The sequence below is a fragment of the Armigeres subalbatus genome, chromosome 2, assembly GCF_024139115.2.
Source record: "Armigeres subalbatus isolate Guangzhou_Male chromosome 2, GZ_Asu_2, whole genome shotgun sequence".
In the NCBI taxonomy this organism is placed as follows: Eukaryota; Metazoa; Arthropoda; class Insecta; order Diptera; family Culicidae; genus Armigeres; species Armigeres subalbatus.
This window is the reverse complement of record NC_085140.1, coordinates 392,809,670-392,835,829: the sequence shown is the minus strand read 5'-3', so window position 1 is coordinate 392,835,829 and position 26,160 is coordinate 392,809,670. Positions and strand designations below refer to the sequence as shown.

Genomic DNA, 26,160 nt, shown 5'->3' with positions numbered 1-26,160 from the left:
TTCATTTTATTGCTAAAATCAGCAAATAACCGTATTTTTTTCGGAAATTTGTTCTTTATTTTACTGAGCTGCAGAAAAAACGGCTTTACAGATTCATCATGGAATTCGGAACGTTTCCGGAGCACCAGGAAATGCGAGACAAGTAAACTGTTCCACATAATCCGGGACCTTTAGCCACTGTACGCTAATGCCTATATGCAGATAACTTGAAAGTGTTGCTAGAGTCAGCGCATCCCACGCGCCAAAGAATTTGTGAAAAAGTCATGGAACAAAAAAAGGTTTTCAGCAGTCACGATTTTCGTTTATCTTCCAAGGCTAACTCCATAAAAAAGTGATGGATGAAAAATGCCCCTCATCATAAAAAACTCACAACGAAAAAAAATTACTTTAAATTTAAAAATTAATATTTCCAACAGACTATAGTAAAAACTTGAAAAAGTCGAGTTTTGTATTGCAATCAACTGCTTAGATCTATTGAAAAGACCATTTTGGAAAATTTTACGGATTCAATAAATCTTCATGAATTTGGTCGAAAATTTACCTGGAGACTTTATTTAAAATGTTAATTGAAATGGATGGGTGGCACTTTGAATCTGTAATACTTTTCAAAATGGTTCTGCTGTTCCATCTAATCAATATGAAATCTGTTGGAAATATTGAGCGATATTAAGCGATGAATATTCTCACGTTGTTTATGGTGAGGGTCATACTTTTGAAAATGATGAATAGATCCAAAGTGATCTGTTACTTACCTATGTCCTTTTGTAAAATTAAGCCAGCCCTATGGCATTTGGGTAACAATTATGTAGAATGAAATCAGTAGTGATTCAGTTTCATTTCAAATGTTCGATCATTATTCTAGTTTGAATCTGGAACAAAATAGAACGAACTCGCTGGTTTCCCCAACACATGTTTTAAAAAATTTCAATTTAATGAAATCATTTTGTTGCTGCCAAGAAAGGTGCCGTAATTGCAAAGTGGATTGATCCGTGGATAAAATGACGCATTCATACACCAAAACAAATAATTTTCCGAATTTTTTAATGTTGTCGCATCAACATTTTATTTTAGAGAAAAAAATCTACGACCTTGACTCAAAAAATATTAAACAAAATTATTTTCTCCGCGGATTTTTTTTTATTCGTTTTTTTTTGCATTATTTATATAATGCTAAAAAAAACTATTTAATAAAAATTTCGCGGAAAAAAATTAAATTTCGTTTCGTTTCGTAAAATTTCGAATTAAATGGACCCGGATTTCGTTTCGTTTCGAAGTTTCGGAAGAAAATTTGAATTTCGTTTCGCTTCGTTCCGATCCAACAGTTGCATTTCTAATTTCGTTTCGTTTCGTTTCGTCAGGAAAAATTGTGTTATCGCATACCCTTACTATGTATGGTGCAGCGAAAGCACTTGGATTTTATAAAAGCTTACGGGAGCTCGCCTAAATTGGGTGGTTAATCGATGAATAACTGGCTTTTGTTGTTGTAACGTTCCAGGATGTAACTGATTGGCCGGAAATGTGAGGTTATAAACGAAAGATAATCTTTCGTTAAGGTGACACGGGAAGCACTAACAATCATCAACTCGTCATCATTTTCATCATTGAATGCTTAACTTTTTTTCTACAACAAATATGATTTTGAAAAAGTATCACCGGCGCGTGCTTACTCGCGATCTACATGCTGATACATTTACAGTTACATCAAACAACTGAAAACCGAAATACGCCGCTCCAAAGTTGCGAGGTGATAATGCTAGAAAGAGACGAAAGATAGGAAAAATAACACGGTGTTTAGTGCCTCCCCGAGTCACCTTAAACGGTGATCAAAAAAGAATCGTTTCGGTAGAACGTGAAAACACAAAAATAAAGAATAAAGAATAAAGAATAAAGAATAAAGAATAAAGCATAAAGCATAAAGCATAAAGCATAAAGCATAAAGCATAAAGCATAAAGCATAAAGCATAAAGCATAAAGCATAAAGCATAAAGCATAAAGCATAAAGCATAAAGCATAAAGCATAAAGCATAAAGCATAAAGCATAAAGCATAAAGCATAAAGCATAAAGCATAAAGCATAAAGCATAAAGCATAAAAGCATAAAGCATAAAGCATAAAGCATAAAGCATAAAGCATAAAGCATAAAGCATAAAGCATAAAGCATAAAGCATAAAGCATAAAGCATAAAGCATAAAGCATAAAGCATAAAGCATAAAGCATAAAGAATAAAGAATAAAGAATAAAGAATAAAGAATAAAGAATAAAGAATAAAGAATAAAGAATAAAGAATAAAGAATAAAGAATAAAGAATAAAGAATAAAGAATAAAGAATAAAGAATAAAGAATAAAGAATAAAGAATAAAGAATAAAGAATAAAGAATAAAGAATAAAGAATCTATATATATAAAAACCAATCTATGTATGTATGTTCGCTAACTACTTCTGAACCACTTGGCCGAATTCAACCAAATTTGGTACAGACATTCTCTATCCTCAGAGGAAGTTAACAAAGGGGTGGGATGGTCGTGTAGAAAAGGGGAGGGTGGTGGGAGGGTTTTGTTCAGAAAACGAACAATTCTGTGTAACTTTCAACTCCCAGGACCGATTTCAACCAAATTTTGTACACATATTCACTACGAGGAGGTAATCATATGGGAGGGATTTGGGAAAGGGGAGGGTCTGGAGGGAGGGGTTTTGTTTAGAAAACGGGCAATTCAAAGTAAATCATGAACCCCTGTACCGATTTCAACCAAATTTGGTACACACATTCTACATCATAAGGAAAAGATAACAAAGGGGATGGGATGGTCATTGGAAAAAGGGAGGGTATAGGGGAGGTGTTGTCTTTGGAAAACGAGCAACTCAGTGTAACTCCCAACCCCAGGACCGATTTCAATCAAATTTTGTACACATATTCACTATGAGGAGCCGATCGTACGGGAGGAAATTTGGATAAGGGGGTAGGGGTCTGAAGGGAGGGTATTGTTCAGAAAACGGGCAATTTAGTGTAACTTCTGAACCCCTGTACCGATTTCAACCAAATTTGGTACACACATTTTCTATCCCTAGGAGAAGATAACAAAGGGGTGAAATGGCCGTTGAGAAAAGAGGAAGGGTAAAGGGAAAGCGGTTGTCTTTAGAAAACGGGCAATTCAGTGTAACTCCTGACCCCCAGGACCAATTCTAAGCAGATTAAATGATTAAATCATTCAACTCTATGATTAAAGGTTATGAATAATGAATTATAATTTTTGAAAATGATGACTGATAATGATTAATGATTAAATTCATTTTGACAATAATTAACGATTATGAATAATGAAAAACCGTTGGATTATGATTAACGATTACCGATCGTGATTAAATGTTGACACACTATGTGTATGGTTAATGATTAACGATCGATATGATTAATGATTGATGATTATGAATGATCAAATTGCATAGTGATCCATAATCGAGTAACCTTTATTCCAAATTTTAAAAGGTATGATAATTATATGATAATGATTCAAGATTAATAAATAAAAGCAAGGTATGCAATGATCCAATGTTCCAGCATAACTTCTGTACCCCTTGCCCGATTTCAACCAAATTTGGAACAAACATTCTTTTCTTAAGAAGGCGAAGATGACAGGGATCGATCAACTCAACACTTCATCGAAATCATGGTTTGCCCAGAGAAAAGCAATGATTAAAGTGTTTCCTTCTGGACGGTAAATGTGATCATTTCTTTAAAATAGACGTTTTTCCGGAATAAGGCATCGGTGTATGTTTTTCCTTCTTTAGAAATAGACGTTTGCCGGAATAAAGCGATTTTGGGTTTGATCCCATTTTCAAAATCAGTCAATGTTTTCAAATGTAATCTACCTTCTTTTAATCAAATGATGAAATATCAATAAGAAAACACAATTATCCTTTTGACCTATTCCAATTCCGATGGTGAAAAAAACTGCGAATTAAACTGGCAACTCCGAGCAAGGCCGGGTACATACAGCTAGTAAAGAATAAAGAATAAAGAATAAAGAATAAAGAATAAAGAATAAAGAATAAAGAATAAAGAATAAAGAATAAAGAATAAAGAATAAAGAATAAAGAATAAAGAATAAAGAATAAAGAATAAAGAATAAAGAATAAAGAATAAAGAATAAAGAATAAAAGAATAAAGAATAAAGAATAAAGAATAAAGAATAAAGAATAAAGAATAAAGAATAAAGAATAAAGAATAAAGAATAAAGAATAAAGAATAAAGAATAAAGAATAAAGAATAAAGAATAAAGAATAAAGAATAAAGAATAAAGAATAAAGAATAAAGAATAAAGAATAAAGAATAAAGAATAAAGAATAAAGAATAAAGAATAAAGAATAAAGAATAAAGAATAAAGAATAAAGAATAAAGAATAAAGAATAAAGAATAAAGAATAAAGAATAAAGAATAAAGAATAAAGAATAAAGAATAAAGAATAAAGAATAAAGAATAAAGAATAAAGAATAAAGAATGAAAATTGCACAGAGAAGATGGAAAAATGAAAGAAAAGGAAAAAAGGTTGAAAGCAGTAAGTAAGAAGAACGAAGAAGGTAGAATGAAGGAAGAATAGAGAAAAGGAATAAGGAAAAAGGAAGAAGAAACTTGGAAGAGGAAGAAGGTGCAGGAAAGAAGACAGAAAGGGAGGAAAAACAAGGTAATGAATGATTCCTTCAAAAAGAAGAAAAAGAAAAAAAAACAAGGAAAAGGAAGAAGGAAGTAATAAGAAAGCAAAAGGAATGAATGAAGGAAGACGAAGAACAAAGATAAATGAAGGAAGAAGAAACCAGAAAAAAGAAGCAAGAAGGAACGAAGAAGGCAGAAGAAGGAAGAAGGAAATAGGAACAAGGAGAGAGGAATTAAGAAGGAAGATCTATGGAGGAAGAACTAAGAAAAATGGTAGAACGAAGAAGCAAGAAAGAAACAGAAAGAAAGAATTAGGAAGAGTTAAAGAAGAAAGAAAGGAAAATAATGAAAAACAATGGAATAAGATAGTAGGAAGAAGAAAAAAGGGAGAAGGAATTAGGAAGAAAGAAGGAAGAATAAAGAAGCAAAAAGAAGAAGAGAGAAGAGAGAAGAATAAAGAATAAAAACTAAGAAAGTGATTTTGGCAAGAATCAAGAACCAATAACAATAAAGTCTTGTTCCTTTCTTTATTACCCTTTTGTTATTTCAGCCTTATGTGAGATTTTTACTTTCTAAGCCATTCGTGTTTAGCCTTAGGGGCTGTCCACAAACCACGTAGACCAAAATTTCACTTTTTCAAATCCCACCGTCCCCCTAGTAGACTTTCGTATACTTTTCCGAAACCCCTCTCCCTCCCCATGAAGTCTACGTAGACTTTTCCAAATTTTACAAAACATCATATGTGATTGGAAAAATATGGAAATAAACCACGTTTTAAGAAATTCAGCTATTCAATTCCATTTCCATGTAAACATTACAACAAAACTCGAATTTCAAACATAACAAAATCAAACTGAACAAAATCCAACAAAACAGAAATCAAATTGAAAAGAAGTCATATTTGATCCTCTCTCCATAACTCCTGAAATCAAATCTCAAAGCCAATAATTTAATTACTGTTGAATTCAATTTCTCATAGACGTGTGCGCCACCATCGCCAACACTTTTGCATCGGCATGCCACTGATAAAATCTGTCACGCATCCGACCTATAATTCTCAACGTCGGTTCAAAATTGTGAAAACCGAAGAATTTTCAGAATTTCGAAAAATTGAATGTCAAGTCTACATTCCAATAAGTTTTGCGTGAAAAACTCGTAAAATTTCCCAATTGATAACCTTCCCAAGTAATATTTTATATTTTATAACACTCTTGAAGACCATGATTTACTCTTCAAGAGTATTATAAAACCAGCATAAAATCAAAATGTTACTAGGGTTGAAAGCTCCCAGGTAATACTACAATGAACTCTTCGTGATAATTCCGTTGCTTTTCTTGGAAATTCCATGCAATATCCCGCTGAATAATCATCTGTTGAAATCCCAAGATTTTTCTTCTAAATTCCAAAAGTTTCCCCTTTAAAAAAACACGAGTAATTTTCTGTGAAAATTTAGAATTATTTTCCGAGGTAATTTTAAGTTTAAACGGACACTCTGAAATATTTTCCGTGGAAATTTAGAATGGTTTCCTACGATGTTTTTTTTTTAATTTCTCTTGCAAATTTGGAGCCATTTCTTGAGGAAATTTAAATAAATCCTATGGGTATTGCAAACAATTTTCTAAATAATTTTCGGTGGAAGTTATGAAGAATTCTTAGTTGAAATTTTTATGAACTTCTCGTAAAAAAATCGAAAAAATTTCCATGAAAATTAGAAATTTTACAAAAATTGCATTTTTTATTTGTGGCAACTCAAACTGTTTTTGGTGGGAAATTCAAACAATTTCTCGTAGTAGGTTTCAACAATTTATTTTGAAATTCGGAAAATTTTCCATCGATAATTCCAAAGAATTTGCATTAGAACTGTTGAAGAAATTTACGAAGAATTTTCCACGGGAATTTCGAATGATTTTGCTTATATGGTCGGGGTTCAGCCAAACCGCACCAAGCGGCTTTTCGACTGACTTGTGATATTTTGTTCGTACAAGGACCGCGGAAATAGTTTTATATCAATTTAAGTATACATTTGCAGTAGGATATCCTCAGTTATGGGGTTGAGGGATGTTCAATTCGATTTGGATCAATTAAATCTGCTAAACGAAAGTTTGAGCAGAAAAATCGGTAATTTTTCGATGGCGCTTGGTGTGATTTGGCTGAACCCCGAACATATGTCCAAAGAATTCCTCGCGAAAAATCCGAAGAATTTCCGAAATTAAGAAAAAAAATTGGGGACTTCCCAGAAAATCTCCAGTGAATATTCTGAAGGGTTTCTCGCGGAAGTTTCGGAGAATTCTCTGTACAAGTTCCAAAGAATATCTTTTGGGCATTCCAAAGACTTTTTCTTGCGGAGGTGAACTAGCCTTGGGCTAAAAACCTCTTTAATAAAGATTTTAATAATAATAACTTTTTCTTGGATATTCCAAAATGCTTCCTATGTAAATTAAAAAAAAAAATCCGTTGAAGTACGACATAATTTCCATAGTTTGCAAAAAAGTTCCTGCCGAAAATCAAAAGAAATTCTAATAGAATCTGCAATAAAATCCAAGTGAAGATTTTGAAAAACTTTCGAAAGTTTTTATAGAATACTTTGGGAAATTTTCCTTTTGGTATATCCTTCCGTCCCCCTTGGTAGACTATCGTAGACTTTTTCAAAACCCCTCCCCCCTCAAGAGTCTACGTGGTTTATGGACAGCCCCTTATGAGTTTTTAGCCTTATGTGATTCAGCCTTTCGTGGACGACCTGTGCAAATGACCATGCTCATAGGCAGAAGCGGTAGCCATTAGATCACCGAGTAGGGTAAAATGCCCAATAGTGGACCCCCTTGTAATGAAATTCTGCTCTTCCTGGCATAAGGAGTGGAAATTTTCAAAATATTAGTTTAGCGTGATATATTCCTTCATGATATCAAGCTCTGCATCTCCTCTTCACGATGCCTACATAAAACGCTCAAATACTCAACGTTATTCGTTGAAATTTACATTTCAAAGTCTGACTGAATTCGCCCTATAGTAGACCCCCTGGCACTTCATTTGATTTTTATGTTCCGTTTCGGGGCGTTCTTCTTCCCTATTATGGACCCCCCAAAATATTCCTATAATGGATACTCTCGTGTTTGTTTATTAAAGAATTGTAAAAAAATCATTTAATTTTACTTTCCATAGCATTTCCAATGCATGTAATCAAATCATAGGATTGTAAGGTGGAATGGAAGGTGGAAGGTGAGATGGAATTTCATAGCAAAATGTTTACATTGTGTTGTAATAATGCAAACATGGCTGGAGGGTCTACTATTGGTTGGGGGTTCTCTATTGGGTACTTTACCCTATGTCTCCGAAATCGGTGCACATTCTACCTATACTGCCGCTAAAAGCATAACAGTTGCTCTTTCATGTTGATATCAAATCCATATCAACATGGGACAGTTATACTCGCGGCAGCAATAGAATCAATTCTAGAAATAATCAGGACTTGATCATTGCGGACTCACATAGGGACACGGCAGGTATTTTCGTCTGTTCGTCATAGTCTCGAAAACCAATAAAAGAGACGCTTTTTTTACAAAAATACTCATACGTACCAAATCGTAAGCTCAGGAGAAACGTTCTGCTATAGTGGAGTTCTAGCAAATGTACGTTGCTTTCGTTGGTTTTTGCCCCTACGACGATGGACGGAAATACCTGCCGTGTCCCTAATTTGAGAAGTTTTCTACGATTTTAAACAAATATTGGTTTTACAAAATTGTTTAAGGATAGATGAGAAGCATCTTTGAATTCTTACGATTATCGAACATTTTCCAGCGAAAGTCATGAATCACAGAAATTTGTCTAAATTTTCAATGGTTTCAATCCATTACTACTAACTGAAATGATTTTATTAACTTTCAAAAATGGGTGTGGATCTAACGATTTAAAGCGAACTTCTAAGTAATCGTACACACAAAAAAATATTGCAGTCGAAACTACCATTCCGAGGGTTATTTTAAGAATATGCACCCACGATTTTCAGCAGATAACAAAACCGTTTGATTTTACCATGCACGCAGTAAAAATCAACTGTGGCCCTTGTGGAATGTAGTCACATGAACTGAAACAGTGGTGAATCTCGTAGTGAAAATTCGTAGTAGTTTTGAAAACAGAGCGTAGTCTACGAAATAATTTTACCACGTAAATCTTTTGGGAGCTCAGAATACCTTACGGACCAGATTTCAAGCGAACTTTTTGATGTTTGTGGTAGGGGAAGGGGGGGCAATATGCCCTAGCTAAGCAAACACTGCTCTATTGTCTTATTTGTAACGCTATTCATGGGTATTTTTACATTATGCATCAGTTAAACAAGATAGCTAGTTGATCCCATTCAAAATTGTCAAAAATCTCAATCATATTGATAATATTCACTAGAGTGGGGCGTCATGGTCATTTTTTCAAATCAATGGTTTTTCGAAGCCATTCTGGGTCCTGAAAAACTGTGCAGAATTTGGGACCGATTGGTTGCTTCTTCGCTTTCCGCATCGCGTTTGAAGTTTGTATGGAAATTAGTATGGGAGAACGTATATTTTTGCATTTCTACTACTAGAGGATTCAGTTCATCGTAAACCAAGTGGCACATTGCGTTAAAGTATAACCCAAAGGATGCCGAAAAACTTTGCTGAAGAAGGCACGTTGCTGGAACATCCACGAAAAAAGTTATAACGCCTCGAACATTGAGTGTTCAAACCATATGCAAAAAATCGTTTATTCTGCCAGCACTGCCGTACTACGTAGACCAATAATTTAACTGAGTGTTATTTCAAAATAATTGATCTTATAGGGCTTTAGAGCTAATGGGAGCTATCCGGAATTATTTCACAAAGAAAAAAAATCTGATAAGAAGGAACATGGGTTTTGCCCTTCGATAACCATAGGTTGTCCGGTAGTGCTGGCAGAAACATTGATTTCTTGCATATGATTTAAACAATTAATTTTCAAAACGTAATAAATTTTTTTGTATACCTTCCAGCTACGTACCTTCTTCAGCAAAGTCTTTCGGCATCTTCCAGACTATATGCTAACGTATTGATTCACGTGATTGATGATAAATTGAAGCCGCTAAGAGCAAAAATGTAAAAAAGTACGTTTTCCCATACTAATCTCCATGTAAATTTAAAACGCGATGCGGCATGCGAGGTTGCAATCAATCGAGCTCATATTTTGCACAGTTGATTGGGGTCCCAAAACGATTCAGAAAAACCTTGATCTCACTTGATCGGACGAAGTTTGCGTTTTTCCATACAACTGCGCCCCACTCTAATATTCACATTTCAAAAAAGTGGTGATATTCTGTTGCCGGAAAACTCATGAGGCAAAACGCCTTTTAGCTGGCAGCTCCTAGGGAACAAAGTACCACGCGTCGGCGAATCAGCATTCTAGTATGGTTAGTCCGTGGAGACGCAAGTACTTTGTAGGTTATTGCCACTAGGGCGTTTTGCCTCGCCAAAATGTTAGATGTTTCTTCAAAATGTGGAAATTTTCGGTTTTTCCGACCTTCCCAAACACTATTTTGAAACTTTTTTCGCCTATCCTACATCATTTTAGATCTAGTTCTGTTACGGACATCTTAATGACGGTAAATATGAGGGAAACCACAAAAGGCGTTTTGCATCGGGGGGGCGTTTTGGGGCCTCTTCCCCTACCTCAGATTTTAATTATTATTTTGAGGTTTGTAGAAAACCTTTTTCCGTGGGCATCTAATAATCCATTTAAACGTACTTTATTTATCAAAACATTCAAAATTTTAAATTAATGGCATTTGCTGATTTCAACATCCATTTTTTTACCTCTGAAAAACTTTTACACCAAGAATAATTTTGATCATTTTTGCCCTTCTCGTATGCAAAGTATACGTAAAGGCTACATGATTTTATTAATCTGGGTTCGATCGTTTTAGTCAATCACTCATTCAAGAGATTGAATTCAAAAATGTTTAGTATGGTGGACTTTTAGTGCGAAAGTTGTTCTATATCTCTGCTTAATAGTTCAGTAACTTGAATTGAATGATTGATATTTTGTTATCATTTAGTCAAAAATAAAAAATAGCTAAAATAGGACAAGACAAGATGTTGAAAATAGGATTTTAAAATAAAATGGAAGTGTTGCAGAAAATAAATAAATAAATGTGATGCCATTGTCGAAGTCTTTCATATTTAAACATTTCAATTGCTTTCATTTTTGCCTTCCTCGTATACAAAGTATACGTAAAGGCTATATGTTCGCTTCAAAAACAAACTTTTTATAGAAGGCTCGGAGACCCATAGTGTTATATACCAATCAACTCAGCTCGACGAATTGAGGTGATGTCTGTGTGTGTGCGTGTGTGTGTATGTGTGTGCGCACCAAAAGAGCAAAAAGTTCAGCTCACTTTTTTTGCACTCAACCGATTTACTCGCAACAGGCTGCATTCGACGCAGTATACTATTGTTTCCTATTAAAGATTGAACGGATCGGACAATGGGCTTGGTGGTTATGGCCAAAATACTTTTTCTCATAAAAAAGCGCCATTTAAAATTGGCCGGATCGGACAATGGGCTCAGAAGTAATGCCCAAAATCTCGCCACAAATACTATTTTTTTACCGCACGAGAAAGGCATCATCACCGCTAGGTGGATAAATCTGGGTTTTTTATAAAACTTCCGTTTTCTTCCATATTTCCACCATCAACAACTTTTCGGTTATCATAATAATGTTCAGCGTAATAATAGTTTTAGCTAATCAACTGCCAGTGGAACGGCCGTGTCCTAGTTGCTTTCAAAAGCTCAACACGTTTTTCGCAGGCTTATAGGGTAGATCACTGGCGCTGCGTTTCAAAAACTTCGGGTAACTGAATGGGAAGCGTTTTTGCATAATTTGGCCATCATTAGCAGGCTTGGTGCTTTGTTTGTCCTTCGGTGAAAAACCGTGCGGTATGGCTGGACGTTTTTTATCTGGTTGTGCAAGTATAGATTTTCCACGCCCCACTTCCATTTACTTCCTATTTCCTGGTTGGGTTGTTTTTGTGCCAAACAAAGGGACTGAGAGCTTTATAATTCGTTCATGTTTACATCAACGCATAAATGCACATGTTTTAGCAATATACTGCATATTACCATTCAAAATTCTCATCTCATTAATTGCAAAATAATTTCGTAAAGCTTAATTTGGTAACTAGTGATGAGCCAGAAAAGTATAGAAATCAATAACAATAAGCAAGCCTTTCTCGTATACTGAGAATGTAAATGTTATATGTTTGCTCCAAAAACAAACTTTTAGCGAAGGCCCGGAGACCCATAGTGTTATATACCGATCGACTCAGTATGACGAATTGAGGTGATGTCTGTGTATACGAGTGTGTGCGCAAACAAATATAAATAATTTTTAAAATACTTATCCTCAACCGATATGGTCGCATTCGGCGCGAAATCTTGTCCCAACGTTTCCTTTTGAAAATTGGACAGATAAGACTATAAGCTCAAAAGTTATAGCACAAATTCTAATTTCAACGGAAAATCCTACAATGGGTATAAACGAGTGCAAAAACTAGGACCTATCCTCCTATCAGGTATATTTTTAACTTTTCTGATCTGCAATTCAACCATTTACAATGCGCGAGAAAGGCATAATCACCGCTCAGGGTTTTTATAACACTAGTTCATGCTTTGCAGTCCATCGGCTATTTCATTCTCAGAATATGATTGAATCGCTGTACTTCCCACATTCTATCGTTTTAAACTTGTTTGTGAACAATTTACAAATCAGTTGATTCTCAATAATTGCTTTGCAGTATCTATACTTTACTTTATTTTGACCGTCGGGATTTATGCATAACGCTAAAATTGGCAATTTTTGTACCCCCCCTAAAACAAAATAATAACCATTGCTGATTCTCGGAACAGATAAAAGAGTGTCTGCTGCCTACGATAAGCCTACGATGGTCTCGTACTTTGGAAACAACAAAGCCATATTGCTATTGACCTTGTAAAAATCCGGACTTTTGAAAGTAAACGTTGAAAATGGGATGATGTTTTAAAGCTGTAGTCAAGTTTGTTGTGTTTGAAACGCATACTGGCCAAAGAATAAGCACATTATAACATAATAATTGTGAAGCTATAACTGATTTGTGTTCATGAAAATTGATAAGTTAGGTTGATCTTTTATTACCCCAAAAAAGATGTACCATATTCTAAAAATGATATTTATTTAAAATTGTAGATTGGAAGTCCTATAATTGATACCCATCAGAGTATTGAAGCAGGACCATGATGTCTAGATTTTAAAGCATTTAGAATACCTTTATACTACTGTAACTGTATTTATTTACAACGTGCATATGTCCAGGCTCCGGAGCCAACCAGAAGCCGCTGGGCCAATCAAAGTCCATTTAATTGACATTGGAGATTGAAAATTCAAAATCAACAGTTGCAGTTAACCTACGATTGGCATGACCATCGTTTAAATTGGGTTTTTATCTAAATGTCGGGAGTATCGTTTGCTAAATGTCCATAGTTTGTACGTCTAATCCATAGAGAGGAGAACTCACCTGGAGTAGCATCGGCTCGGCGGTGGGTAATCGGAAGCATACCGACTGCAAGGCTGCTGCGGGAACGTGTGCTGCTGAGCTCGGTCCTCATTGGCTACGATTGGTGTTTGGAAGGCAAATGAAAGACTCTTGTGCAGGCGGCCGTGGTGGTGATGTGACTGGCCGGCACTTTGGCAGTATGGGCTGTGATAGTTGTAATTGGCCGCATTTGTCGGCGCACTGGTACCATTTCCGAGGGACATGCCTGGGCCACCGTTCATGAATTGGCTGGAGAGACAACGTTGCTGCGGTTGCCTGCCCCCAGTGCCACCGTATGTCGACGCTTGCTGGAAACCGCTGGACAGATTCGTACTGTGGGTGTTCGGATACCATTGATTGTTGAAACGCTGCGATGAAAAGCTTCGATTCAGCATATGCTGACAGTCACTCGATGAAGTGGGAACAGTGCAACGGGACGTGATTGAGCTGGGAGGAAATATGATAAAGTTTAGTTGCGCTTGTTATCGTTTATGCAATTTATCGATTGTTGATTAGTAGCGAGTTTGAATAATTAGTTCCTAGAATATGCAATTGTACTTCGGTAAATTTATCGAGGATAGTTTAATACTCAAAGCCGAGATGAATCTACCTCGGATTGGAAATTGCGGTAATTATATTTGCGATAATATTCAGTACCCTGGCATTTTACTGTATTCTTGCACAAATGGTTTACAAGCATGTAGGCAAGCCGATCACGTTATAATTGGTCATGCCCACGTGAATTGATGGTCTATGTGAAAGTTTTGGAAATATATTGCACTTTACTGATTGATTTATTCCTTTTAATAAAACGATACTGATAAATATGTATCTTGTGTACCAATATAGTCGAGAATGTTACCCAACCGAAAACATTCTAAACTGGATCGAGAGTAGGTATCAACTCGCTATAGAAGTTTAACTTTAAAATAATTTCTATATGATTGAGTTTATTTTTGAATAGTTTCGTTGTTTAAATATCCACTAGATAAGGAGATAAAGTGCTAGTTACGCTAATTTCATGGTGGAATGATTTAAACATCTGCTACATAGATGCATGGGGTGTGGATTGTGGGTTCGATTCCCGCCCTGGAAAGGAGAATTTTTTTTCTTCAAGGGAAATATTTCTGTTCGTTGACTAAGCTGGGTGTTAAGTGTTCAGTCTGTACGACCCCTGAATACTGATAAGGCTGAACTCCACAGACTGAAATCTCGAAAGGCTGAAAGTATCAAGAGGCTGAAATTATGAGCAGGCTGTAACGATCTAGAAAGCTCAACCCTTTCCGTCCCATGGTAGCTGTAGAGCTTCATTAAATATTGCATCTTCCAACTTTCACCGAATTGTTTCAACAACTAAACGCAATATATAGCAAAGCGTTATGGTTTCATTAGCCTGCGTATATAATCAATTTGGTGTAAAAATAGTGAAACTATTAAAAACAATCAAGTAATTATTGATTATCAAAAACTGAAAAAAAAATTGTTTGCTAGAACAAATTTTTTCAAAGGTGATTCCTTCCTATTGAAATCTTTGAAAAAAGTCTTGGGAAGGAAAGAGTAAAATGTACGTACCCGAGTAGCACACTTGTCACATATCAGTCACTGTGACTCATATGCGACCAAATCAAGTCACATTGGAGTTCCTGCAACCAAATCGAACTGAACTGTGCTACTAGGGTATGTTACAGTACCTACAAGTTGAGGGGAATAAAGGATAAATTATAAAGATGAAAGAAGGAAGAAAGCAGGAAAAGTAAGAAGAAGAAAATAAAGAAAAAGAAAGATGAAAAAGAAAGATGAAAAAGAAAGAAAAAAAGAAAGAAAAGAAAGAAAAAAAGAATACGGATGAGAAAAGAAGGAAGAAGAAAAAAGAAGTTGGAAGAAGAAAGAAGAAAGAAGGGAAAGGAAGATGAAAGAAGAAAGAAGAAGAAGAGGAAAAGAAAGTATAAGAAAGAAAAAAGAAGAAGAAAGAAAAAAAGATGAAAGAGGAAAGATAGAAGAAAGAAGTACGAAGAAGATAGAAGAAGAACACAGAACAATAAAGATGAAAAAATTAGAAGAAGAAAAAAATAAGAAGAAACGAGAAGAAAGAAGAAATAATAAAGAAGGAAAAAATAAGAAAGAAAAAAAAGATAAAAAGAGGATTTAAGAAAGGAGAAAAAAGAAAGAATAAAGACGAAGAAAGATGATAGAAGAAAAAGTAAAGAAGAATGAAGTAAGAAGAAAGAAGAAAGTAGAAAGAAGAAATAAGAAATATGAAAGAAGAAAGAAGAAAGAAGAAAGAAGAAAGAAGAAAGAAGAAAGAAGAAAGAAGAAAGAAGTAAGAAGAAAGTAGAAAGAAGAAAGAAGAAAGAAGTAAGAAGAAAGAAGAAAGAAGAAAGAAAAAAGAAGAAATAAGAAAGAAGAAAGAAGAAAGAAAAAAGAAGAAAGAAGAAAGAAAAAAGAAGAAAAAAGGAAGAAGAAAGAAGATAGAGGAAAGAAGAAAGAAGGAAGAGGAAAGAAGAAAGTATAAAGATGAAAGAAGAAAGAAGAAAGAAGAAGGAAGAAGATTTTTTTTAAGCTATGTTAGTGTTTTTGTAATTCTAGATTAAGTTAAACACTAAAAGAAAGGAGAAGAAAGAATGCAGAAGGGAGAAGGAGGAAGGGAGCTGTATGTAGCTACAGACAAAAAATAAAAAATCCATATGAAAATGAAAGACAGCAAGGAGACGCATGAGGCTGATTTTTAAGCCTTTATTTTTAGGTTTTCAGCTTTTTGCTAGATTTTTACTTTTTCAGTCTTACGAATTTGCAGTCTTATGTACATGTCCCATTAGCTTTCAAGCCTTGAAGTATTATACGAAGTCCTAAGAGTTCGTTAAAGCGAGGCTTATTATCAAAAAATCAGTATTTTTTAAACACTCACTACACGATAGAGCCTATGCTATCAAGTAAGTGAAATTATAAAATCGACATTGTTGTTTCAAAAGGGCGAAAGTTGCAAACGTAAACATTGAGTTCTTCTGCTGATTTCAGGAAGATTAGAGACTACTGGCGGTATTTTCCACTTCCGTTCGATAGAAGGCGCGGAGCGCCACCAGTTCCATGTGGTTGTTAGCTGGGAGCGGTCTTAGTTGATGAGGAATTTGCAGGAAAAGGCATTGTTTACGTTTGCGACATTGGCCCTTATGAAACAACAGTGTCGAAATGTTCTATCATGGGTCATTTATCCATACATTTTGGTGGTGAAAGAAGATATATATGGAGGAGCACTAAAAATACCGGAAAAAAAATTGATTTGGATCCCTCGACAGAACATTTCAGTTCACCAACGACATGAAAGAGGAGACTATACAGTTATACGTGATAGGTGTTTTAGAGGTACTGATTTTTTAAATTAATATTTCCCTATAAAGCATTTTGAAAATATTCTACTACTACTAAATTTTCAAACTACGACCAAATGAACCATCCTTGATGATAAATTAAAGCCTTTCATGTAAATGTTCTGAATAATATCCTATTGAGTATGAGCATGATTGACCGCCCACGGTTGCTACTCCGTTATTGCCAGGCCAGCTGTAATTACACAGAGAACCTACAGATGATATTTGGGTCTGATATCACCTTCATTGTGTAAAAACTGGTGATCCAAAATAGGGCAATACCGGCGCTGGCCGTGTCTGAATGCAAGTCAATTAAGGAATAGGTAGAAGTGTGTTGAAGATATACTCGCTTCAATAGAAACCGACGAGTCGTCTGCACTTTGTAACGATTTTGTCAACAAAATATTAAATTTGCGCATCTTTAATTATGTGTCAAGATTTGTTCATCACGACACACTGTGAATTGCGCATCTCAATGTTCGCTACAATACGCTGCATCAAGCCTTCTCACACAAAGCAAAGCGAACGATCGGTACCTAGCGCGGGTATAAAAGAAGCCTCCATGCATCGAATCGGGGCTCAGTTCACTACAGTCGATGGGCGAAAGTCGACTCTAAATAAGCATCCCGGGACAAACAGCCAGCCTTGGCTTTGGCGGAAGCCGTCGCCGGGAGAGCAGCCAGCATCGTTAAATTGCTGGTGCGGCAAGCAGTCGACGCGGGCCATAGGTAGAAGTCTGCCCATCGCTGGTGCCGTGTGGAGCGTTCAACGAGTGAACATGACCGGACGTGCAATGGCTGAGAAAATAAACGCTTTCGCTTATTTGGAATGTTCGGCCAAGTCGAAAGAGGGCGTACGTGAAGTGTTCGAAACCGCCACCAGGGCCGCGTTACAGGTCAAAAAGAAGAAGAAGAGTAAATGTGTTTTGCTCTAAAAGAGCAAATGGCAACATATTTTTTTCTTTCTTTCGTGGAATGCAAACACAAATAAACTGCAACAAGAAAAGAAGAAAGTAAGCAAAAAAGTTTAATAAATAAAAAAGGTGGTCGTCGTCAATCGGTTAAGAACAGGAAAAGAAAGGGAAGCAGTTGCGCAGGTTATGTAAAATTAGGAATACCAGCTACGAACGAAAGCAAAAAAAATAACAAAACTATCTCTACCGTAAAAACATCATACGCAAAAAAAATCATTATGCAACACATACACACACACTCATAATATGATGCGAAATGGAGGTCGAATGATACGACCTAGCCAAACGAAAACAGCAGCAGAGCACATATATGCTGACATTTTTGTTGTTTTATTTATCAATTTGTCTTGAGAAAATGTGTACGACACAATCGCGTGCGAAAAGCAAAACGGTTTTCGGACCACGACGTGGCCGACTAGCAAGCTGGGCAAATTAAAATGAAACTTGGCAATTCCTTTCGAGGAATTGGCGCAAAAGCCAAGTTTTTTAAGCGGAATTTGTTCGTCGTCACTATTTTCATAATTTTATGATGACTCCACCGGAATAAACCGTTACAACTTCCACTTGAGGTAGCGCGGTAACAAGGTTCGTTTTGATAAATGGAATGCTGGGTGCAATGTGTAGTTAGTATTACCGCACAAAGCAGAACAAAATAACGCGGGTCTCAAGACCGTTCTGCTCATTCAAATCATGTTCGATCACGCTCCAATTGATTAGATTCTCGACCTCACACAGCAGAACAAAATAACGCGAGTCTCGACACCGTTCTGTACATCCAAATCATGGTCGATCGCTTTCCTTATAAATTTGAATACCCCAGATTGATTAGTACCGAACAAAATATCCCGGACTTAAATTCTACGTCCAATACGAAACATGAACAATCACGAACTCTCGCGCGATCGTTCTGCGTCCAATACAAAACACGAACAAACATGTACTCTGTAAAGGTTCTAAATAATGTTTTATTTTAACATAATATAGGGCAAAAGAACCGAAGTCGTGGGTGTTCCTATAGTTGCGGTAGTGTTATTTTAACTAAATCTACGTATTTAACGCAGCAACCCATATTGTCTATCAATTTGTTGACCTGTCATTACTCGAAATAAAAGAAAACAGATAAGAAAATCCCTCGAAATCGGTAAAGTATCACTAAATTACCATATCTTTTTCTCGGCTTTGCGCCAATAGTTGCGGTAGTGTTCCAATAGTTGCGAGTCCCATAAGAAAACAATGGGATTCGTAACTATAGGAACACAAACTAAAAAATACCGCAACTAATGGAACACTGCACCACTAATTGGAGGTATCATTTTAGGTAACAATAATGGTTTCTGAAGCGTTTGGAGTACTTTTCGTAGAAAATATAATTGATGAGCTGTTGAATAAGTACTTAAGGTAAGCGACATGAAATATAGATGTGGTGTAAGCGAAGAAACAGTGGTGGAACGTGCTTAGTTCCTCCACTATTGGGTCTTTTACCCTAACAATTCTTTAAAATAGAAAATAATGTGTGCCTGCATCCCCCTATTGTTTATTTCCCACACGCTTCAGAAATACAAAGATATGGTTTTGATTGAAAACATATTTCCGCCTGATGCCCTGAGTTTGTTATTGCGAAGTCTTTATGCATGCTCCACACTAAAGGCATGTCCCATCACATAAATCAAGTCACACTCCCTCCCTCGAATCACACTTACCCATTGGTCGAGTACTTCATATTCTTTCCGTCCGGATGGCCGACGAAAAACAAGATGATAGCCGAAATGGCCGCACTAGCTGCACAGACGTAGTACCCGGCTCGGCCGTACCGGTGCGATGAATCGTTCAGGAAAGCACACAACGGAACTCCGAACAGCACCGGCAGTGATTCAGCACTTTTGATAAATCCCCATGCCTTGGAGAAATACTTTCCCCGTATCCGCTCGATGGCCAGCATTTTGAGGGTGTATCGGTAGCCACCAAGCCCTAGACCGTAGGCCCATGCCGAAAAGCATAAGCCCCGGTAGTCGGCAACAGCCGAGAGCACTAGTAAGGATAGAGAAATAAGCGTAACACAGCCCTGTGGGTGGATGGAAAATTTAGCATTTCAAATCAGTGCATCTTTCCCCCCTGATTCCGAATCAGTGCATACCTGACAGACATATTGACGAGATATTCGAATCTTCTTGAAGGAGATCTCCAGTGTTTTGTTGATGGATGAACCACTAAACACGACGCCGAGCGCTATCGAAAGCCCCAGGAAGGTTTGCAGCAGAACCAAGTCCTGCATGTCGTATCCTTCGGTGAATCCGTGCAGCGACTGAAAGCAGAGAACATAAATGGAGAAATGCAAATGACTTCGTAGGAAGCAAAATGGAATTTGTTATTAGTTCGCAGTTGGATCTAATGTGCCACCCTCAAGTAGCACCACTTGACATTGGCGTAGGTAGAACCCAGTACCAACATTGTCATCTGGCGTGAATAATCCTAGAATGCTATGTTATTGCATGTTTATCTAGATTCTACAACTTAATGACATTCTATGTGACTTCGTAAAACGATTTTGACTACAATGAAAATTATATGCGTCGAAAACGTTTCATGGGAGAAACAGTAAAAATATTGATAATAGCCTATGGATATGTTTTACTTTTTACTTATTACATAGTTGTACTTGTTTTAATTATTTTTCTTGAAGTTAAAAACAACTTTTTATTGATACCATGATGAGCTCTAATCATGCTTACGATGGAAATTGATAATTATTTGCCTTTCTATTAATATCTCGATTATCCGGAGTCATATATTTACCCATTATACAAAGATAACAATATGTGCCAGACTTATGTGATAGTGCCTTACTTGCTTTTCTAAGGGATCCAAAATCAAACATTCATAAAAATGGCAAATTCATGAACTTCATTTCAAAGCACCGTTTTTTAAGAAACATTTGTTAGTTCATTCTGAGTACGGCGTTGGTATTGGGACTCATGCCACCAAATGCTCTTCCGGAATATTTATATGGAAAAAATTGCCACCACAGGTGGGCCATGTATGAATCACAACACCAGCTCCATACTCATAGTAAGAAAAAATGTGCTTGTCCTCACGATAAAATGGATGATCCGGATATTCCAAAAGATCACTACAGAGACCACGCTGCCCTTAGTTTGAATACATGAAATGAAATAATTTCCATTCTAATAATGTCATCGCAAATGGTGCTTTGCAATGATATTTAAAAATTGTCATTTTCCGGATCTTTCGGAGCGTCATAGTAAACATGTTTAGGCCTCAACATCAAATCCATACTTAATCCTGGTGCTTTTTCGATGAAACTCGCAGATTTGCCTTTTTGTGGGACCTTCCAGATCTTCCGGAGGAGCACACGGGTGTTAGAGGTGTGCACCACCGCCAACAGTTTATGGCATCATGCTGCCGACATTTCTCGCTTAACTTTTCAAAAGGATTAGGTCCGGAGTTCTGCAATCAAAAGCTTTCATGTTGTTCTGTTGATTGCGGACCTAAGTGACATTTTTTTCATGAATTAATTTGAGTACTGCAATCAAAAGCTTTCATGTTTTTCTGTTGATTGCGCTATTCAAATTAATTCATGAAAAAAATGTTACTTAGGTCCTTTTGAAAAGTTAAGCGAGATTTCTTCAAAATTTTCAAGGGAGAGGGCCGTTTGGTCAAAGGCTATAAAGCCCAAAGCTGTTCGGGCATTTCATTGCCGAACAAATCATTAGACCGAAAGTCGTCTGATCGAAAATCATTTGGTAGAGATAGCCATATGGCCAATAATGTCGTTTGGCAGAACAGGTCATTTGGCCGAAAAAGTAGTCGGGTGTAATAGGTCATTTAGCACAAAATAACGTTTTGGACGAAATAGTTGATTGACAAAAAGGGCCATCTGGCCGAAAATGTTATTTGACCGAAATGGTTATAAGGTCGAAAGTATTGTTTGGCCGAACTGCTCATATTACCGAAAAATTCGTTTGGCCGAATAGTTCATCTGGCCCAAAAATATCGCTTGGTCGAAATGCTGATTTAGCAGAAAGGGCCATTTAGCCGAATGAGGTTATATTTCTGTACATATGATATGGCAAATGACAATTTCAGCCTTTTGGTCCGTTCGGCCTAACGACATTTTCGGCCAAACGCCATTTTCGGACAAATGATCTGTTGGAGAAAACAATTTTTCAGCCAAATTGTCAGTTCGTGGTTCATATGACCACTTCGCCCGTCTGAGGCTTTCAGCCAAATGACTTTTTCTGCCAAACCGTCTTCGACCTTATAACCGTTTCGCCCTAATAAAGGTTGGCTAGATAACTGTTGCCTCAACATGTTATTCGGTCAAGTGGCATTTGAAAAAAGGATTTCCAGCGAATGGCTTTCGTCAATTGACGAGAAGGCCCGAAAGGCCATAAACCCTCCTGTTCAACATTTTTGTCCGTATTACTTGTTCAGCAAGATACATTTTCTGTGGAAATTCCGAAGAATATCTGAACCAATTCTCTCTAGAATTTGAAACAATTTCCCATGAAAATAAAAAAAATCCATTACAAATACCAATTTTTATGTGGAAATTCTATAAAATTTGCTTTTGAAAATAAAAGCCTGTCTAATGAATTTTCCAATTTCTAAAAAATTTCTAAGAAACCTCCATGGAAACATCAGAGTATTTTCCGTTAAAAATCCGAAAAGCTTGGAATAATTTCCTATAGGGATTAGATTTTTCCAGCGAAAATAAAAAATTATCCTGTTAATGTCTTAAAAATAATCTGAAAAATCTTTAGGTAACAAACGCAATAGAAAAAATCACCATGGCGCTTCACACTGCCGTTGACTTAATGCTGCCGCCGACGATTTGCGGATCGGCGCACATCTCTAACGGTGGTTAAAACCGTCAGAACCGGGAGCGGGCCATTTGGCATAAAGTCATTTGGCATAACGCCATTTGGCATAAGGTCATTTGGCATAAAGGCCATTTGGCATAACGGTCATTTGGCATAACGGACATTTGGCATAATTGTGACCAGCGTCAAAGGTAAGGGTCTTTTGGCATAACGGACATTTGGCATAACTTTTCTTTGCGTTCGCTGAATGATGACTAAGTGGTGCGGGAAACACCCAGGAATAGTAAATATAACACCCGTCAATAACAATATTAAAAAGACATTATCCTCTCGTGGAAAGAATGCATTTGCAATGCAATGCAAAGGTAGGCGCATGCCCGGATTAGAGCAATGGTGGATGTAAACCCCTTCTTTAGAAGTAGGCGTGTGGCCGGATTATGGCAATGGAGAATATGATACCTTCTTTAAAAGTAGACGTGTGGCCGTATTATGGCAATGAAGGATGTGATCCCTTCTTTAAAAGTAGGTGCTTGCCCGGATTAAGGTCATGTGATCCCTTCTTTAAAAGAAGGCGCTTGCATGGATTGTGGCAATGGAGGATGTGATCCCTTCTTTAAAAATGGGCGCTTGCCTGGATTATGACAATGGTGGAAGTGATTCCTTTTTGCCTTTCTCGTACAACAAAGTTGCACCGAAAGGCTATCATTTCACTCCAAAATCGAACTTTTTATAGAAGTCTCGGAGACCCATGATGTTATATACCAATCGACTTAGCTCGTCGAACTGAACAAATGTCTGTCTGTGTGTGCACACGAAAACCGAAAAACATTAGCCACTTTTTCATATAGTAATTCTTAACCTATTTTCTCGCAACAAGTTGCATTCGACAGGGGACAAAGCCTTGTTGATCACTATTGAATTTTATAACGATCGACCATTGCGTTTAAAAGTTATTAAGAAAATGGAATCGAACTATATAAGCGCCATATAAGGTTGGTGTCTTGGCTAAATGCGAGAAAGGCAGTATTATCACTCGGTGAATTAAGTTGGGTTTTTAAAAGAAGGCGCATGCCCGGATTGAGGCAATGGTGCATGTGATCCCTTCTTTAAAAATAGGCGCTTGCACGGATTATGGGAATGGAGGGTTTGATTCGATCTTTAAAAGTAGGCGCTTACGCGGATTGAAGCAATGGTAGATGTAATCCTCTCTTTAAAAGTAGGTGTGTGGCCCGAATTGTGGAAATGGTGGATGTGATCCCTTATTTAAAAGTAGGCCCTGCCCGGATTAAGGCAAATGGTGGATTTGACTTCTACTTTATAAGTAGGTGCTTACCGGAAATAGATCAATGGTAGATGTGATCTCTTCCCCGAGTAGCACAATACAGATTGATTTGGTTGCAGTTACTCATATGTGACTTGATTGGTTTTAGTAACTCGTCTACGACAAGTGTATTGCTTGAGTTTTTAAAGTTAGGTGCTTGCCCGGGTTAAGGCAATGGTGGATTTGATCTGGTCTTAAGGCGCATGCCTGGATTGAAGCAATGGTGGATGTAATCCCTACTTTAAAAGTAGCCATGTGGCCGAAATAAGTCAATGATGGATGTGATCCCTCCCTCGAAGGAATTCTGCCGTTTTGTTATTTCATTTTTCTGGAAAATGTCTACCATCAGTCTAAATTTATCATAAAACAGCCTCGACCTACTTAATCTACGCTAAACATTACATGAAATATCCCTTTCGCTTTCACAGTTCAAAATTATGCCAAATGTCCGTTATGCCAAATGACCATTATGCCAAATGCCCTTTATGCCAAATGGCGTTATGCCAAATGACTTTATGCCAAATGACCCAGACCCGTCAGAACCCATGCACGAACCAACGGGATATTTTCTTAGCTTTTATTTTACTGGAATAAACATTATTTGAACAAAAGTTATATTTTCAGCAACAAAAAATTTCGATTATCTGGAGTGAATTATTTTTTTCAACACTCCGGACAATCGAATCCCTGTACCTTGCATTTTTTGCAGTAATAGAATTTCGTGCAAGAAGGGGAATTAAATTGAAGAGTACTAACTCATCGTATGACGATGAAATAGATAGTCGAGCCAAACTAATCTATTTGCGAATACGACTTCTTAACTAGTAACTAGTAAATAAACTGTATTCCTGGTTACGCCCACGGTTGCACGCTTTTCAGTGTACAACCGCTTAAAACCATTTTCAAGTGCGAATGCGGTGGATGACTGCCGCACGAGAGTGATAATCTTCTAATGAGTTTAAAACTGGGACGAATTCAGAAATTATATTATGCGCTTTAAGTATCAGATGAAAAATCCAGCGGTAGGTCCTGTGTGGTTGAATTATGCGACAAAAAAAAAAGGTTACGAACGTGTGATGCGAAAATGACGACGATAACGAACATAATCCTGTTTCTACGCTCATAACAGGTCAAGTGACGAAAGTCGTTGAACATTTTTTCGCTCCCACTTGATATGGTGGAACGCTACGCGAGGGAATAAATCTTCCTTGAAGAGCGCTATTTTTGGAGAGTCGTATGAAATATTAATCACCCGGTTTGATATTTTTACAAGTGGAGGGGAATTTGAAGCTACTTTAAAATTTTAATTCAAATTAGGTATGAGCAAACACGAGTCGCCTAAAAATTAATTTGAGATTGGCTGATATTAGTTTGCGATAGCATAAATTATCATTGAGTTATTTATTGTTTTTGGATTTGGTAGGCATTGGGATGATTAATTGCTTTGCGATTATTTTATTGGGATAGTTACCAGCACGTTGTCTCACTATATAATGTACTAAAAAGAATGACTTGATTTTCGAATGTTTTATTAGGCGTTATGAGTTCTCCGTCACAGCAGAATAGATCCACTATCGTTCCTACTGAATTTGAATGTGTCTAGTCTGTAGGGCTGGAAGAAGTACCGGGCCATAAGATGTCAAATTAAAAAGGGGGAAAATTGGTATCGGAATAGAAATCTTCTTTTGTGTGGTACTCTTGTCCATTGCAAAAGTTAAACTGCCCCAAAAATGTAAATTTCGAGGCTTTATGACCCATGATACGGTTTCGGGGGGAATTACACCGCAAGGAAATATTTCTCTGCAGTAGAATAGATCAACTACAAACTACTTGATGTGATGTTCATTTTACCAAAATGTACAGAAAAAATACAGCACTATTTCGATTAGTAATTGTTTAAAAAAAATGCTGATTGAGCGTAGGATTGTAAAAAAAGTATATAGTATGCTAAAGGACAATTCCACTGCATGGCCACGAGACCTGTAATTACTCCTTTCAAGAGGCTCGGAAGCCTCCTTTCAAGAGGCTCGGAAGCCTCCTTTCAAGAGGCTCGGAAGCCTCCTTTCAAGAGGCTCGGAAGCCTCCTTTCAAGAGGCCCGGAAGCCTCCTTTCAAGAGGCTCGGAAGCCTCATTTCAAGAGGCTCGGAAGCCTCCTTTCAAGAGGCTCGGAAGCCTCCTTTCAAGCGGCTCGGAAGCCTCCTTTCAAGCGGCTCGGAAGCCTCCTTTCAAGAGGCTCGGAAGCCTCCTTTCAAGAGGCTCAGCCTCCTTTCAAGAGGCCTCAAGCCTCCTTTCAAGAGGCTCAGAAGCCTCCTTTCAAGAGGCTCAGGCCTCCTTTCAAGAGGCTCAGGAAGCCTCCTTTCAAGAGGCTCAGAAGCCTCCTTTCAAGAGGCTCAGAAGCCTCCTTTCAAGAGGCTCAGGCCTCCTTTCAAGAGGCTCAGAAGCCTCCTTTC

General features: G+C 37.0%; 1 protein-coding gene across 2 annotated transcripts in view; it reads right to left on the bottom strand.

Annotated features, from left to right (window-relative positions):
* Positions 1-26,160, bottom strand: part of LOC134213205 (monocarboxylate transporter 2-like) — a 265,394-nt gene that overhangs the window by 8,771 nt on the left and 230,463 nt on the right. For both annotated transcript variants that reach the window (XM_062691921.1, XM_062691920.1), the window contains 3 exons: positions 19,683-19,850; positions 19,249-19,610; positions 13,193-13,657 (listed from right to left, as the gene is read on the bottom strand). In XM_062691921.1, the coding sequence (XP_062547905.1) occupies positions 13,193-13,657; positions 19,249-19,610; positions 19,683-19,850 (995 nt within the window). The remainder of the gene's footprint in view (positions 1-13,192; positions 13,658-19,248; positions 19,611-19,682; positions 19,851-26,160) is intronic.